At 42.0% G+C, this 18,512-nt stretch overlaps 1 protein-coding gene across 8 annotated transcripts; it reads left to right on the top strand.

The window, feature by feature from the left end:
• Positions 1-1,164: 1,164 nt before the first annotated feature.
• LOC116321929 (ornithine decarboxylase-like) lies at positions 1,165-16,742 on the top strand. 8 transcript variants are annotated; one of them, XM_039610738.1, is made up of 11 exons: positions 8,874-8,980; positions 11,220-11,325; positions 11,897-12,088; positions 12,190-12,329; positions 12,446-12,619; positions 12,707-12,879; positions 12,971-13,187; positions 13,270-13,353; positions 15,010-15,175; positions 15,281-15,402; positions 15,713-16,742. In XM_039610738.1, exons 3-11 carry the CDS (start codon positions 12,067-12,069, stop codon positions 15,968-15,970), a joined length of 1,356 nt encoding a protein of 451 aa, XP_039466672.1. In that variant the 5' UTR covers positions 8,874-8,980; positions 11,220-11,325; positions 11,897-12,066; the 3' UTR covers positions 15,971-16,742. The 8 variants fall into 8 exon arrangements, with proteins under 8 accessions (XP_039466674.1, XP_031597728.2, XP_039466672.1 ...); XM_039610740.1 differs by lacking the exons at positions 8,874-8,980; positions 11,220-11,325 and adding an exon at positions 1,165-1,167; XM_039610736.1 differs by lacking the exon at positions 11,897-12,088 and having other exon boundaries at positions 8,874-8,975.
• Positions 16,743-18,512: the final 1,770 nt, after the last annotated feature.

Here is an 18,512-nt window from a genome sequence, read left to right as displayed (position 1 = left end):
TAGCCATCTGAGAGAAATGTTCAGAAACAGGCATGGTGAATTGTACCACTACATGAAGATCATGACCATTTATGATGATCACCATAAGTATAAGTAGAGATATACAAACACTTGGGTAGGACTGCTTGGTATAAATGCACGGGGTACCCCAAACAACGATTAGATTTTCCAAAACCTAACCCATGCATCTAATGAAAGTAAAACTAAAAATGAATCTAGATTCAAAATGCAGTATCAAATTTATGCTCCCCCGCCTGCTTGTTGATAACCACATTTACAGCTACTATTAGAAATATAATTTCTACTTTAGAACAGCAATCCAGATCATGTCCATGGTGGACTTCCGAATACAGACTTTTCTGTGTTGATTTTTGCTGGACCGGTCTTTGATAATGATCAACTGATTTTACAGCAAACACGAAGTGTCTTCATAGACTGAATGAAGAACCTGTTGTGTGTAATGTGAGCTGATTGTCTATCTCTGTAGAGATACTAACAGAACAAACTTGTTTGGTGTGTTAACAGAAATGAGAAGAAAAGAGCATTTTGTGTGTGTGTGTGTGTGTGTGTGTGTGTGTGTGTGTGTGTGTGTGTATGTCATTTACTAAAGTTGCATATGCCAGGGGCCTCTAACCAAATATTGATAGAAAGACTAATATTACTTGTGGTTCCTGGGATATTTAAAAGTAAAATGGCAGGCAGAGCCTTCAGCTTTCAGGCCCCTCTTCTGTGGAACCAGCTCCCAGTTTGGATTCAAGAGACAGACTCTATCTCTACTTTTAAGATTAGGCTTAAACCGTTCCTAAAGCTTATAGTTAGGGGCGGCCCCTCCCTTAGTTACACTGCAATAGGCTAGGAAGCTAGGCTGCTTGAGGCGAATGTTGTTGTGATTTGCCACTATACAAATAAAACTGAACTGAATTCAAAATTCAAAACATCATCCACTGCTTAATGAGCTGACTTCAACAGCTATTCTCTGTATTGCAGGCTGCAGGGCAGGCACTGTATCCAATAACCAAACAGTTAGAGTTTGGTTTAGATGACTGCGAAAACATCTACACCAAACAAAGGCAAATGCAGCAAGCTTGTAAAACAGAGAGGTTGTTAGAGGATACAAAGAGAAGTAACCAGCATTTAGACAGAAAATGTCTCACATGATGTCAGCAGGTAATTTTGATAGATTCAGTCTTTAGTCGTGTATTATTTACAGGGATAGCATATGATTTATGAATGATGATTAGCATAATATGGGGTTTTAGCATGATTGATCAATTCATAAAGCACTAGGTTACTTTTCAAATACAGTAAACAAGCACTGCTTTCCCATCAGCACTGCTTTGGTGGAGAAGACGTGCAACCACGACTTGAAAAAAGTTGAGATGCTGTGTAAAATTGAGATTTGGGGTTTATAAGATTTGCAAATCTTATAAACCCATATTTTATTCACAGCAGAATGCAGAAAACATATTGAATGTTTAAACTGAAAAAATCTGTTTGTCCAGCACATCCCACAGATAACTGGGTTGAGTCAACACCTCAAACTCATTGCTGTGCTCCTCAAACCATTCCTGAAGCATCGTGTATCCTTTTGATCAGAACCAGCATTAACCAGCAGCTCGTCTGTTGGATTGGACCACACAGTGCCACTCAAGCCTCGGCCGCTCACGACCCTGTCCCTGGTTCACCGCTGTTCCTTCCTTGGACCACTTTTCATAGATACTGACCACCACAGACTGGGAACACCAGAGGTACAGATTTGGAGATGATCTGACCCGGTCATCTAATCATTTCAGTTTGATCATAATTTAACAAATCCTCATGCTTGGCCATTTTTCCTGCTTCTAACACTTTGAGGATAAAATGTTCAGTTGCTCCCCAGTGTGAGATAGTACGACTCAGTTTGAACACTGGTTTCTGTGTTCTATTGTGAATAAACATGGTTTTCTGAGAATCACAAATATTTTTACATTGTTTTATTTACATAATACACAGAGTGACGAAGCTATTCTGGCAGATCTCGCAGTGTTAGTGATTCGTGAGTCAATAAATTGACAATAAAGTCAATAAATTTAAAACAACACTGGTCAGCACAGTCACTTCACAGCATGGTTGTGTGTGTCATCTACCAGAGCCCTGAGCGTTTGAGAGTTCTGCACAGTATCTCCTCTGATTCTAGGACTACAGTCTTCTGGACAGAGACCCCTGATGTTGTGCCTAAAATCTGCTGGGGCCACTCTTTCAGTTCGGGGGTTACAGCTCCTAATTTTCCTATTACCACTGGGATCATATTAGACTAAGGAAACACATTGAATAAATAAAAAAAAAACTTGATAAAAACATGACCAACGAAAAAAACAGAAGGTCTGTTTAAACAGAAAAGTTTTTAACTTCAGCGAAACAGAGGAGGTTCTGTTCCAGAACATTGGAGCCTGCAGGCCTCAGTCCTCTCAGTTTTCTGAGTAAAGACAGCGAGCAGCAGTGTATTTAACAGGAAGCTGAAATATTTAGTCTGGAGCTCTGCATGCAAATATGAGAATTTAAAAACAAATTCTAAAATCAAATGGAAGCCATCAAAAAAAACAATAAGATCAGCGCAATGTGAACTTGCTTGCTAGAGTACGTTTGTTGTCTCATTGCAACATTTTTTCTAGCTTGGAAGCATAAAAGCGACGGTTTATCTAAGTTGGTAAATGGAGCATTACAATAATCTTGACACAACGAAACAAAGGACCAGTTTTCCCCAGTTCAGAGGGCCAGACTGTAGCTTAAATGTTCCTTAAATGAAGGAAACAGGAACACGAGGTAGATTTTATATGTGAATCAATGCCTAGAGAGGAAGCATATATTATACCAAGATTACAAACATTGGTCCTCACAAATAAGCAAAAGGAAGCAATCGATGAATCTCTCTGGTTCCTGACTGAATATCAGGAGGAGCTGCTTAATACAGCTTAAAACAAGGCAATTAATGAGGCAACCAGTAATCTGGGATAAACAGACAACGAGGATGGACGGCCTATCCAGCTGTCATATCTGTGCCTGTACATCTTTGTAAGGTTGATGAGAAAGAAAATACACAAATTATCACAAGTGATGTCCAGCTCATGTGTCTGAGATCATAAAACATAGCAGTGTGCGTCATAACAAGCCAGTGGACTGATGGACAAAGCTGCTTAGCAACAGAGATGGATCCTGGGTGATCTGTCTACACGATTTTCAACCGAATGACCTAAAATCAATTACACATGAGCTATCACCAGCAGGTTAATAAACATGGGGAAGTCTGCATGAAGGTTGTGATATTCTTGGTTAGACTCTTAGAAATGATCAGGAAGGAAGGATGTGTATATGTGTTTAATTGTGAACAGCAGGACATGACAAACTCAAACTCTTTTTTCCTTACTTGTGTACATGTTTTGTTGTTATAGGTTGGTCAACCATGAACTAGCCCTGTAACAGGCACTTCTGTATTTTTACCACAGGGGCAACAATTCACTTAGGTAATTCACAAAGGTAATGAGGAAGACTCATTTTTTTGTGTCATTTAAGTGTAATGGATTGACGGCCCTCAGTGTCAGTCAGTGCCTTCATGAGGGCTGCTTGTCAAACGTCAGCATTTACGCTGCATAGTTAGTACACAGTTACAGATAGGCTACACACTCGTTCGCTCGTTTTTGCTAGTGCACCTAATAAAGAATGCAGAATTTCTGGTGTGTGTGTTTATTTCCTCATTATTCACTAAACCAAAGCTTCGAAGGATATTTACTGTGGCTCAGTGTGCCACGTGGTTGTGAATCCAACATGGTGGCCAAAGGACAGTGGATTCCCTAATCCTTAGTTAGCACAAGAAGTGCTGTTAATGTCAAATTTGTGTATTTGCCTGGAGAGGGCGCAGTTGAGCAATTGTAAATTGTCACAAATTAGGATTTCAAGTAGTTTTTAAAAAAAGTACAATTTGAATCAGACGTTTGCAGTTCTCGATGTTCGTGTAACTATCCATCTGCAAAACCTCTGTTTTGTTTTTTTATATAAGTATCATTGCGTGTGTAAACTTTAGAACAAGTTAAAATTTCAAAATAAAAGTTTAAAGTTCAAATGTTTTTCTACACATTCACTTAATAATAATATTAATGTTAATAATATTGCATAATATCCTTTGCACCTTTTGTCACTTTGATTTGCACCAAAGCAGCTAAAATGTATGTTTTTTTCCCCCCCCTAATTGCACAGACTGATATCCCTTAGGTTTAACTGGCTTCTTTTTATACTGTGACGATCCAGTCTGCCCTTAAAATAAACCATAGATTAACCTTAGGACAAGTCAAAAATTAGCTTGAAGTTATGTGTGCAGTATATTCTTAGCGATTGGACAGAAGTATTATAGCTTGTTTTCATACCTCAGCAGATTCCTATATAAGCCTGTAGGGGGCATCTGTTCCTGGTAAGTCTGCTCCCTGCACCGTCATTCTGGCAGTGTTGCCAACTTAGCGACTTTGTCGCTATATTTAGCGAGTTTTCAGATCTCCTTAGCAACTTTTTTTCTAAAAAGCGACTAGCGACAAATCTGGCGACTTTTTCTGGTATTACTGGAGACTTATTTATGACGACTTTTTGACATGAAAACGCGTATCGCTCTTACGGTGTGTTCACACCGAACGCGATAGACGCGAGCGAAAACGCCCCAAAATACCCAAACGCCCCTAATTTGACGCGTGCACATTCGCACCTCGACGCGTGTCCAAGAAAAATCCATCGCGCGTCAAAATTGCATATTTTGACGCGCGTGAACCGGAAATGTGGGAGGGATGTGGGAGGAAGTTGTGCCAGACAGTATCTTTGCTAGACGGCAGCTGTCGAGCTAGCGTTTCTATTTACTGTGGAGAGCAGAGCAGCAGCGTTAAGGACGTCCTCGCCGTACCTGGGTCCATCAAGTCCTCCAGACGGGTGAGCAGTTTGGTGAGTTTCACCACTTGCTCCAGGAGCTGCGCCTGGATGACAGCCGATTTCAGCGATATCGCCGTCTTTCCCTCGCCCAGTTTGAGGACCTGCTGTCCCGCGTTGGTCCAAGCATCGCCCGCCTAGACACCAACTACAGGTGCTCAATCCCACCTGCAGAGCGCCTGTCCATCTGCCTGCGGTTAGTAAAAGTGTTTAATACGGTAGTCCTTTATTGATACCTGTGCTAATATATGCTAAACTATCGTTTATACACTGCTAACATGGATGTGCTATGCTATCAATGAATGCCGTCGGTGTTTACTGATAGCAAACTGTGGTATGGAGACGACTGTTTATAATATTTCTAGTGATGCTTGAAAGGTCTCATCAAGTCCCGATTTAATTCAATTTATGCTGTTATCAGTGTTTGCATTGATAGCATGGCTGTGGTGTCTATCAGTGTATGCTCTCTGTGTTTGCTGATATCAAACTGGTACAAGGGCCACTGTGGGTTAATCTTTGTAGTGATACTCACTCCTTATTTACACCTGGTTTAATTCTGGTATAGATGAATATTTGTATGTAATCCTCGCAGCTGTCAGACTCTATAACAGGGGTCACCAGCCTTTCTTTAAACTGAGAGGTAGATAAAATTGTGAACAGTTTGGTTCATCTTTAGTTATATGGTTCTATCTTGATAAGCTATGTCTTATCACAGATTAATTTTCAAAATATTAATGATTTAAGCAAGGAAAGGGCTACATGTCAACATACAACTCTTTATTTCTATTAATGTCTTACTTCATTCCTGCCTGATTTACATGTTTAGGAATTATGAGTGATTGGCTCACTGTAGTGGTAAAAGTTGCTACCAATCAAATTATGATATGGTAAAGTTAAAACAAAACACAACTGACTGTTTTATATTATATCTAATATATATTATGTAATTATCCTTATAATTAGAAAATGTTTTATGTAAGATTTATGTTTTGTAATTTAAATCTGACATCACAAAAGTATTTTGGAATTTGAATAATGTATTTTGTAACTGCAGTACACATAATACTAATTTTGAACACTTTTGTCCAGGTTCCTTGCCACCGGGACTCCTTCAGGACCATCGCGTTCAGTTTCAGAGTCGGTGTGTCCACGGTGTGCCAGATCACCCCCAGGTAGCGACGGCCATCTGGGACTGTCTAGTGGGCGACTTCATGGCTGTGCCTTCACCTGGAGACTGGCGGTCCATCACAGAGGGATTCCAGGAGCGCTGGAACTTCCCTCTCTGCTGTGGAGCTCTGGATGGGAAGCACGTCCAGACAAAGGCCCCCATATATCACATAGGAGACACACACATTGATATACACTAAATATTTATTTCATTTCTTTTTTGTGGTGCCCAAATTTATGCTCCTGCTTGATTTTGTTTAAACAATTATTGCACACTTTTTGTAAATCCAGTAAACTTCTTTTCACTTCTCAAATATCACTGTGTGTGTCTCCTGTATGATATATTTAACTGACATTTTTATTGTAACAACTAACGATTTATACAGGAAAATAATGGCTATTAACAAGGTTGCCCAAACCTTTGCATCCCACTGTATTAGTATATTCTGTCATTAGTGTAATATGAAATAAATTCTACATGTGTCAAGTCGTGTGCCAACATTTGCTGTGTAGTAGAACTGAGACATTAGTCATTATAAAAATTTATTTGAAATAATATTAAAATTCTCACAGAGAAAACATTAAACATAAATATATAAAATATAACTATTTACAGAGAGACAGGAATAAAAAAAAAAACCCAGCTGCTCTCCAGAGCAGGAACAAGGCTGAGGAGGAAATGCTCCATTGCAGACTGGCGTGGCCTCTTCAGGGACTCCAGGATGGCCAGCTCCACCGCCGATGGACCGTCCTGGGACCCGTCCCTCATCTGCCTCGGAGCTGTCCTCCTCTCTGGGCGTGTAAAACACAGCACAAAACACAAAGAAATGAGAAGGCTGCTACTAGATTTTAATTTCAACATTGAAAAAACAAAACAGGATATAATCAGATTAGTTGTAGATATTTAGTAAAGGTGATCACAAGGCAATCCCACACCGAGTAAAAGCTATCAGTGCTTGCTGTACATACCTGTGGGTGCAGCAGCAGGAGCTCAGGGACTGGGGAGCCAGGAGAAGCAACAGGGATGCTCTGCAGCAGAATCAGTTGGTTCTATCAAGACAATATTAACTGTTAACAGGTTGAATACAATAATCATAGAGAAAGTATATACAGTGGTCCCTGTTTTATTGCAGCAGGGGTTCTCAGAATAACTAGCCCCTCGCCACGCACTTTATACACTTTTTTCCCCACACACATGAACATTAGTCACAGTTCTCACAAGTTGATTCTCAAAGTGCAAACCTTTGTAGATTGCAAAACGTAAAAGTATTTTTATGCCGCGTTTTGTCTTCATCTGCCTGCCACTTTCGTGCGCCTTTTCCTTTTCCTCCCGGTGCAGGTGTCTATTTCCGAATGAGGGTCATAGTTATGAGTGTTTTTGTGCTGTTTTTTCTATTGGACGTGATGGTTATCAAAACCAAACATGATCAATTTGGCAAGCGCAGGAGACACGACACGGAGGAGATTTGTCAATCAGGCTGCAGAATGCAATGCTGTACGGTGCAATGAAAAATCAGCGAAAAAAGCGAGGCAGTGACGGATGAGCGGGACCACTGTGTGCTGTTTATTAATAAACAATATATTCCTATATGACAACATGCATAAAACCAGAACGGTATTTGTACATCAGTGGGAAAATAGCGGGACAGTAGGCGGGCTTGCTAGCTTTAGCGCGCTTCATCGGGTCAGTCTGAAAATTAAAAAGAAGAACAAATGAACTTACCAGGTTGCCCGATCTCCTCACTTCTGTGCCTCCAAGCTCGGTCCTTTTTATTCCTGTCCCGGTAGAAGTAGCAGCTAGCATCGTATAGTTCTGGACGATTAGCCACTGCGTTGATGAGTTTTTCCTCCATACTGAATGAAGAATGAAGGGCTTTGGTTTGATCTGCCCCTTTGACCTGGTTACAGCCACGTCACCAGGCTCCTGATTGGTTGACGCGGCGCGACTTGACGCTGGAGTTCAAATTTTTCCAACTCGAGCGGTAGAGGCGAAAGACGCGTATGCACAAAATGCAACACAAAAACTCACGCGCGTGGTTTTTTCCGCGAGTCAAACGCGCCAGACGCGCTACACTGACGCGCGTTTCAGGCGTTTTGGCGTTTTCGCGACGCAAATCTGCTTCAGAATTTTCGCCGGACGCGCAATCGCGTGTCATCACCCTCTTTCCATTGACTTTACATGTAAACCTGACGCTCTGGCCGCCTCTATCGCGTTCGGTGTGAACGCACCGTTACTCTCAACAAGCAGCGGTGCTGCCATGGGCACCTCACCCGTGCCAAAGCACTCACAGGCAGAGGACAGTCCTCCCCCAGCTGCTATCAGGGCAGGAGACGTTCGCACCTGTGCGTCCAAACGGCAAATGAATCGCGCATGAGCGAAGCCGCTGCTCCCGCACTGACTGTAACGCAGTCAGTTCTTCTTTTACTGTTATGCTGTTTTGTGGATCACAAGGTTTAAAACTACTTATAAACACACACACAGAAAGTAACTCCACCAGAGTGCCAATTTCACTTTTGCCGGTCCAAACCCGGATAAAGGAGCAGGGTTGGAATTGTGACATTAAAAAAAACAATAATTGCTAAAAGAAATTTAATTTGTAGTTCTAAATAAATTCTAACTGCATTTAGGACGTTTTTTACTCACTTTATGTCTCTTCCACGATGTTATTTCTCTCTCCAACAACGTAGGTTACAATTACATTAGTATGACCAATTATGCAAATTAGGCGATGACATTTAGCGACTTTTAGGACAGCCAATAGCGATTTTCCTTACTGAGGAGTTGGCAACACTGCATTCTGCACTGGACTTCAGCCTTGCACGACCCAGAGATGAAGCCGCTTCCACGTGTCTCTTTCCATCTTCAGGTTAGGTAAATGGTCCATGCAAACACAGGCAATGCACACCTCCACTATACCACAGGTCAATGGTGTTTTTGTCCGGAAGTAAACAGTGCTGTGTAAAAGTCTTGAGCCTCCCCTGTATTTGCTTCCAAGCTCTCCTAAGCAGGCAGGACTCCTGCAGGCTTTGTGAAGTGCTTTTTCACGCATTTTTGGCCCAGTCCTTTCACTGAATATTTTCAGAGGGATTTGTAAGCCACTTAACAAACATTAAAAAAAAAGACAAACCAGTGTTGTGTCTATACATAATAGACATCTTGGCACAGAACCAATTTTAAACTGTATATTTAGGCCCTTTGGTAGTAGCAGCCTGTTGCAAAAACTCCCCTATTCAGTTAAATCTACAAAAATTCCAAAGACAACAGTTTGACAGGCATAAAGTAGTATTTTACACCAACAAAGTGATTCTCAACAAGCTATTAGCCCAAATCTTGGCATATCTTGGTGTTCAGTATGTCCTTAAAAAACAAAAAACTTTAGAAAAATGGACAAGTGAAGGAATGCCAGGCCTATTATCTACAGCAGATGAACAGTAAGTTTAAAAAAAAAAAAAATCAGCACGGCCCTGACACAGGACCGGAGAAATGCATCTGGTCACTACTGTTTGCAGAAATAGACTTTACTAGAAAAAGACATGTTGCTCTATAAGGCTGGATACGAGCTACTGTATCAATCAAGTTAAGCCTCTCTGTAGTCAGACAAAAAAGCTATAAAAATGTTAACAGACTTCTTAATACCACAGTCTACAGTTTATGTTTAAAAGTGTACAAGATTGTTTTAGTTTTTATTCTTTCAGCCTCAGTGGTGTTTGAATCAGAGCATAAACAAAGAATAAATGAAAAAACAGAATTCAAATGCAGGCTTAGACTTATGTTTGTCTGCAACTGAAATAAATCTACAAATACAAAGAAGTGCGCTATTGTACTATCATATTAATGCTTGTAGAACCTTGAAATTGCTGTGAAATTGTTTGCGCCTAACAGGAAAAAGCCAAGGAATGAAGGTTTGTTTAAGTCACAGAAAATTGTGACACTTTTAAAAACTGCAGACACTCCTACTTATCAGCACACAGAGGTCTGAGGATGTGCTGAGATGTGATTCATCATTAGTCAGAGATTTCATACCTGTTAATTAGGCAGGTTTACAGGATGTGTTACCCGGTCTCCTGGTCTCATTCCTCACCTCATGTGTTGACTTCAGGCTGGAAAATTGGACTAGCTGACTGAAAGCTGCTCAGATTAGTTGCAGCAGTCTTTCCCACTAAATTTTGTCTGTTTTGGTCAGGGGAGAGACATTTGCACACATGTATGTGTATGCTAGTAATGGAGTAGAACTTCTAATCCTATCAGACCCCCACTCTGGACTTCATGGTTTCATAAGAGGTGCAATATCTGCAGCTTTGTTTTTACAGATTTGCTTTTAGTGGGAGTAAAGCACCATCTTACAAGTTGTTGTTTTTTTTAAGATACAGCCTTTTTATGTAGAAGCATATGTAGGTAATAGATTAAGTTGTTGCTCCTCATTCACTTACTGTCTCACAAACACTCTTGGCTGAATAGCAGCCTTTTTCTGGAGTAATTTCCTCAGTGTTATTCACAGGAAGTGCAATAGCTCTTCCCAGGCAGTTGAGTATTTTTAGCAACATAATTGGTAATTATTAGTGAGTGTCTCGTCCTGTGGACTGCAGCTGGTTCTTCTGGTGAACTTGGGGTTTTGTTGCATTCTCTGAGCAGAAGGCAAGGGCTTTGCCTGCTAGTAAAATGAGTGAGAGTGCACTCCGGTTGCTGTAAGCACACACTGTGTCACGTCTTTGTGTGGGAAACACCACGGAGATGCGGCTCTCATCACCAGCAATGGCCTTTCACACAGAAAAGAGGTCAGTTTGACACAGATTCAGATTTGCTCGCTGTGCAGGTGCAGGACTGTGGTGAAGTGCCAGCGCAGGACTTCCGGGGAGCGTAATACAAATATAGAAACCTGAGAAATGCTGTTTTGCTGTGAGAGCACTCCACTGTTTGTGCCAGATGCTCAGGGAGTAAGCATGCACCCAGAGGACAGGCCACTGTGGGTCTGGGTGCTCAAGGTCAAAATTTCTTTATCGCACATGTTCACACAGGACTCCCAGCAAAAACGTATTTTCACTGCCTGTTTATGCTGACCTTCTGCCGCGTATTTGATAAAAGATATGATAAATGTGCTGCTTTTTTTCAGATTTAACAACAGGAGAAAAATCTAAAAAATACCAGCTTCTCTGGAAACTTTCTGGACTTGTGTGAGAAGATGACTTTGAACAGGCTATCAGGCAAATATGAGTCAGGTAAAGTTGTAAAACATGAGGGGCTCCTGATTTTCATCTCCCAGCGTAGTCCTTGCATCATCACTATTTCATAAAGTTATTGAAGTTCCTGCCTGGCGGTCTTCACATAGCACATCACTATTTTACTATTGCAGACGTCAGTATTATATTGCTTTGTATTTATACCTTGCCCAGCAGCTGATTTCTCTTGATGATACTTTAAAGATGTAACAGGTTACCTTAGACAACCACAACGACATTCAAGTTGATCTTGATGACCATGGTGGATTATAATAGATTGTTTACATGACCCCACTCAGCACTCCTGCAAAGTTTTATTAGTATACATTCAAAACTTGCTGCTGTCATGTTTAGAGGTTGCAGGTTGACACGCACACGTGGAAACACTACTGAAACGTAACCTCACGGGCTTTTCCCTTGTGACTGTGACTGCATAACAGCGGACTTGTTTGTCTTAGTGTAATTAGTTTAGAGACATCTTGACATTGCACAGGAAAAAAAAAATAGTATTACAGGTTTTGTAAGGTAAATACTAATGGGTTTTTTTTAATTTATTTATTTTTCCTTAAAGGTAGGTGGAGAAAAGTCTGTTCTCAGCTAATAAAATGCAGCACACTGAGATGAGCATCTGTTAGACTTAATCCCATCAAGTGTGCCTGCATAGCTCGAAAGCCCTGCAAACACACTCGGGCCTGTTTGAAAATAGCTTGTATAGCTTTGTTGGTTTCTTTTTTCCACTGTATGGAGAACATTTCATCCTATGGTAAGAAAATGGGGGGGGGGACTTAATTTGATGTTTTGGTTTTTGTGTATGAAGTTGATTCTTGTGTATGAATCTAGACATGTTTGCCTTTTCCTGCTCAGTGTCTCCTCGAGCACCTGAAACTACAAATGGATCAGTCATGCATGGTTTGTCTCTTGAGAGGAATCCCATTGACATATTAGAGACTGGAAAGAGCATCAGTGACGTCATTGATGGCAAGATTAGACAGCTGTATTCAGTGGTGAGCATCAGAGGCATTGTATCATTCAAATAACTTAATTTTGTCCAAATGTTCTGTGATGGCTATCAAAATAATGTATGATTATGAAGATGTCTCCAAAAAAATGCATCTTCTAGGGCAGCGAGGAGCCCTTCTATGTCGTAAATCTTGACAATATATTAGAGAGGCACCTGCAGTGGATCAGTCTGTTGCCTCGGGTGAAACCCTTCTATGCAGTGAAGTGCAACAACACAACAGCAGTTTTGAAGATGCTGAGCGCTCTGGACACCGGTTTCGACTGTGCCAGCAAGGTGCTGATGGAATGTCTTAAAATAATGCGGATTAGTTTGTGTTCTTGAGAGTCAGCTCTTGTAGAAATGCATCTTGGTCCCACACAGGCTGAGATCGAGCTGGCCCTGTCGCTTGGAGTGAAGCCCGATGACATCATTTACGCCCACACGACCAAACCGCTGTCTCACATCAGATACGCCTGCGCTCACAGAGTGAATCTGATGACTTTTGATAATGAGGAGGAACTCTTAAAAATCTCTCTTGTCCATCCCCAAGCCAAGTAAGTGAGCAGCCGCTATTATGTTTCAGCATTTGGTGCATCTTCCTTTGAGAGGATTGATTTGCAATAACACCTTTGAATCACTTTCCAGGCTGGTAATACGAATTGCAGTGGACGACTCCAAATCGATGGTAAGACTCAGTCCAAAGTTTGGAGCCAGACTGCCCACAGTTAGACAGTTGCTGGAACGTGCCAGAGAGCTGAACTTGGAGGTGGTCGGGGTCAGCTTCCACGTGGGCAGCGGCTGCACCAAGAGCTCGGCCTTCAGGCAGGCCATCGAAGACGCTCGGTGCGTCTTTGATGTAGCGGTGAGCCGTCGTGACACAAACGCAACAATAATTCCTGTATTGTTTATTTGCAGCTCCAGCATGCAACACTGATCTCTTTCAGAGTTTTTTGGGGTTCCAGATGAGACTCTTGGACATTGGTGGAGGATTTTCTAAGATTGGAGACTTCCAAGAGAAGTTTGAAGAGGTAAAGTCTCTGCTTTAGCATTGTCTCCACCACATTATATAAGTCCTGTTGCTCATCACCAGCTCTGGTACATTAACTCCCCACAAGTTGAAAGGATTTGTTTCTTAGGGTTGTGTATGAAAAGTCAAAAAATATACAGTATACAATCAGTTCTCACTCACTTGCAAAGAACCACAGCCTCAAACACAGTTAGTTTATGATGGATGGTAAATGGCCTGTATTTGTATAGCGCTTTACTAGTCCCTAAGGACCCCAAAGCGCTTTACACATCCAGTCATCCACCCATTCACGCACACATTCACACACTGATGAAATGCTCTGTGGTAAACACCATCTTTGTGGTAAACAAGGAAACAAGGATATCTAGCCTGAGATGGCAGTTTAGGGAATGCCTCCTGAGGGTCAGTGAGCTCCCAGCCTGGTGCCAACCAGGGTGACAAAATGTGGGGAAGGAGTGTGGGGCAGTTACACTTATAAACACAGAGAAACCTTAAAGACATTCACCTGATGGTCATCCTTTATTTATCCAGGTAAAAATCTCACTGAAATAAAATGTCTAGCAGAAGTTACAACAAATACAACACGTAACAATATAACAAGCAAAGAAATGATGTGTGAACACAAACCTGACTCGTATGCTTTCATTATCAGTTGGTTTGTTTCTTTGTTTTCCCACGTTCCCGTTTAGAGCATGCACAGCGTTCTGCTCGCTGCAGATTATATTTGGAATCAGTTTTTCTGGATTTGTAGTTCAAAGCAGGGTGAAAGGAGAGCAGTGGCCACATGATGGTGGTGTTGGTACATTTGAGATTCCCAGGGCGTTCAGGGGAGCTGAAATTTGTTCTGTCATATTATTTTTATTGATTTTGAAGAAGAAATTTAATTTAAAAGGCTATAGGGAGAAAAAAACAACTCTTACACCAGCCAACACACATGTTTGTGTGTTTGTTATTCTCCCACAGTGACAGCGGGCTGGTACTCAGGAGAGCGTGCTGTCATTTAGCTCGGTGTCTTTGCTCTACTTGTCTGGATGTCCTGAACCCAGTATCTGCTGGAATGCAGTAGCCTGTGGAAGCTCGTCTTCTCTTCTTCTGGAACCATGTGAATTTTGTCTGTAGCACAAACAGTAACAGCGTCACAGTCATTTGAAGACTGCATGTAAAATGGGCTCGCCAACGGTAAATAAAGAGTTGGGGTGTGTATGTGTGTTCTGAGATGAGCTTTTTGTCTGCACTCTCACGCAGACACTGGATCTTTCATGCATAACTCAAGTTGTGGAGGAGCGTTTAAATATAAGATCTGCCTTATAGTGCAAGTTAACCACTGCAACACTATCCATCCATTTTCTTCCACTTATTCAGTGCAGGGTCACAGTTGGGCTGGAGTCTGTCCCAGCCATCATGGGTAAAGACCCACAGAGGCACAGGTTGCCAGGATATCGCAGGTTAACACACACACACACACACACACACACACACACACACACACACAGATGGACAACCATTTATTAACCTAACTCGCACATCTTTGGACTGTGGGAGGAACCCGTGCTACCACAAAGCACCCCTGCCTTGTTTTAAAGAGTAAGAATTGTGAACAGAGGCATAAGGCCATGGAGTCAAATTGTTAACCTTGTGTGCATGTTTGTCCTCCTAGTTCTCACAAGTCATTAACGGATCGCTGGATGAATTCTTCCCACCTGTCAGTGGGTTGGAGGTGATTGCAGAGCCGGGCAGATACTACGTGGAATCGGCCTTCACGCTGGCAGTGAACGTCATCGCCAAAAGAGTCGTTGTCGAGGACAGAGCCAGTAAATGCACAGGTGTTGTAGCTATATGTAACTGTTTGACACAGCCTGGCGTGCAGGGTTGTAGTTTCTGAGCATCTGAGCTGCCCAACCATCATTCCTCGTTTGTGTGTTCTCCAGATGGAGCAGAAAGCTGCCCTGAGAGACTGATGATGTACTACATTAACGACGGTGTGTACGGCTCCATGAGTTGCATCACCTTTGACCCCGCTCACAGCAAACTTGAACCGTACCCTCACAGGGTAAATATCAACAACATCTCTATAAAAGAATTTCACTGTTGTGTGTGGGGTTTTTTTTTGGGGGGGGGGGGTTCTCTTCACATCTAGTGAAAAGTGCTAAACATCCATGGTTTCAACACCAGCATTTTTCTGCATGTTTAGGCCAGTGACATCATGTGTGCTAAGATTAGAATCGAGGACTGTGGTTACGCCTGCTGGAACATTAAACATACATCTGACAAAATTGAGCATAGTGTTAATTCAGACAGTGTGGTTTTTTTTGTTTGTTTGTTTTTTTTTAAATAAGTCTCAGTTGATATCCTCTCTGCAGGCTGTTAAGAAGAGCGAGCCGAGATACCGCTCCATCATCTGGGGTCCAACCTGCGACAGCATCGACAAAATAACCGAAAGCTACTGGATTCCTGAGCTGTACGTGGGCGACTGGCTTCTCGTCGACAACATGGGTGCTTACACTGTCAGCGTAACCACAGACTTCAACAGCTTTGAAAAGGCACACATTTATACTGTTGTGACAGCTGAGACTTGGCTCGCCCTAAACCTGTCTCGTGCCTACGATACTGTCCATTAATGAGACGCGCACATATACTTAACTTCAATGGCCTGTTGTGAATATCGTGTCTTTTGTCTGTTCCACTGCACTGTAGAATGTTTTCCTCTTTTTAACATAGCCTCTGTGTTAAGTCTGTTAACTTAGCAGAAGCAAGCCATCCACTGCAGAGCTTCTATGAATGTATTGTGAGGTCAATGATGTCCTTCAAATCTCATCAAATTTAAGTGGGGTGAAGACCAATCGGTTACCTAACCTTAATCGCATTTATGGGACTCCCTTTTTAAATACGAAACACACGCCAGTGTTATTTTGGCCCCTTAATGACTGTAACTAGTTAATATGATCTGCTGTCTGCTGATATTTTAACCAAAGGAAGTGAAAGTCAGAGCTAAAAGTGTTACGAAAAAAAACTGCATATAAAATTGTATGCTGCTATAAGAAATTATTTGGTGTCCGTCTCTTACAGTCTACAAATGTTGCAAGACTAATTGTCATTCTTTATTTTTGCCTTTTAGTGTGTGCATCTCTTCCAAAAAAGATATGGTGAGAGGAGAAGACATGTTTTTATAAAAACAACAAAAAAGACTTTTCTGTGCTGGTGTAAATTCTTCTTCTGTGTTTTGCCTTTTAAACTTCTTTTGTCTGCTTTGTTTTTAACATGCAAGTAATATTGATATATTCCTGCTGTGTTTTGCCGCATAGGCAGACCTTTACTGATTAGTAGAGTTGTAGAAAGCAGTGGAAATTACTACACCAGTCAAGCATTCTTTGGTAGAGTTTGCTGTTTCTCCAGCGCCTCTACTTGATTCTGATGGTAATTTGCAGTAAATTTTGCACAAATTTTAAACCTTGAAACTCAGTGTGGGTTTTTTTTTCCTTGCAGAGCTGTGCCCCTTATTGTTTTGCTTCCAAGGTGCCAGACATGCTTGAAATGTAATCAGTTCTTAGTTCTCTGGGTCATTTGAAGGTTTTCTTTGAACACTGGCCTCTTTTTCACTCCTTTTCAGTCCAGTAATTGTACCTGACCATTTTCAGAGAAATCATTTTGTTTGAGCCACTTCACACCAATGTGTCATTCAAGACAAACGAAACAGACACACATAACAATTACCAGGGGGCTTGCTGGTTGTCCATCATACGAGACTGAAAACGACAGGTGACAGAGCTTTTGTAACGGTGGCCCCCGGACTCTGGATCTCTCTCCCTTTGAGCTTGAGATCTATGGACTATGTGGAAAAAATATATATATTTTTACACCACTAAAGTGATTCCCAAAGAGGTATTAGATGAAAATGTGGCATATCTCTGCATGTTGTGCAGCATGCACATCATTTGGATGTCTTAAAAACTAGTGGTGTGCGATACTGCATATTTTGGTATTGATCCGATACCAAGTAAATACGGGCCAGTATCGCCGATACCAATACCGATACCGATACTTTTCAATAAATAAGGTGGATGCCTCATTGAATTGCTAAATCGCAATTAATTTTCATGACCTTAAGTGCTTTTTGTGATTTTTCCTTTTGTATTATTTATTACTTAAAATCCAGGACATAATTAGGAGAAATAATTAATTTATAATTAAATAAAAAATGCTTTATTATTGTGGCGGCTGTGGTCTGCGATGCTGCTGCTGGTGAGATGGACTCACCTGTGTCACCTATGCTTATATCCTTACTCTCATTCCCCTTAATGTATCTGTAACATGCAACTTCTTTCGGTGCTTTGCTACTGGAAACTGGAATCTTACCTTCATTGCATCTACAATCATGCCTCACCGGCTTAAAACCTGTGCGCTGCTTGTGCTGTTGTTGTTTTTGGTGTTGATGTGTACAGCTGGCAGCAGGAGGGCTGCAGCCGCTTTAATGTAGGCTACTGTTACAGCAACCGTGTGATCACTGTAAGGGTGGACAGCGCCGCGGCTCGGGGTCAGCGCCAGCAGCGGACCTGCCAAGCTGGAGATGGAGGTCGAGGTGCTGGGGTCCTGTCTGAGGGCGGCATGCTGTCCGCTTGGCCGTCTGCCCAGCTGCCTCTGAGCCCCGGCTCACTTCCACTCCTGCTCCGCCGCCTCTGCTTGCCATATGGGTGGCCATCAGGCCAGCTCCCGGGCTTCCACTGGAGGCGTGGGCGACCGCCAGAGTGGACACTTCCCCGTCGCTGGGCCGGGACATGGGGCGCCGACGGTCCGGGCCGATTCCCTCGCCTGTTCGCGGGGTGGGGTGAAGCGGGCAAGGGGTATGTGGCAGGGCGTGTTCTGCGATGCTGCAGGTTTGGTGGTGGTGATGTACGGCTGCCAGCGGAGAGCTGCAGCCGTTGAATGTACTATTACAGGAACCGTGGGATTATTGTAAGAATAAATGATGCGCGAAACATGAAAATGCCGTAGGGTCTGCCGTGGTGGCGATCTTTTTTTTTTTCTTTTCTTTTTTAATCTTAAGTGCACGCAAACCAGTAAACAAATTAAAACAAATACTGTTGATAAACTATAATACAAAATGGCAATTAACATTCTATACACCAACAAAAACAATATATATTATTAATATGTAAACAACAA

Source organism: Oreochromis aureus, linkage group 4 (assembly GCF_013358895.1).
Source record: "Oreochromis aureus strain Israel breed Guangdong linkage group 4, ZZ_aureus, whole genome shotgun sequence".
In the NCBI taxonomy this organism is placed as follows: domain Eukaryota; kingdom Metazoa; phylum Chordata; class Actinopteri; order Cichliformes; family Cichlidae; genus Oreochromis; species Oreochromis aureus.
The sequence above is the reverse complement of the archived record's forward strand: the minus strand, read 5'-3'. Positions and strand labels throughout refer to the sequence as shown.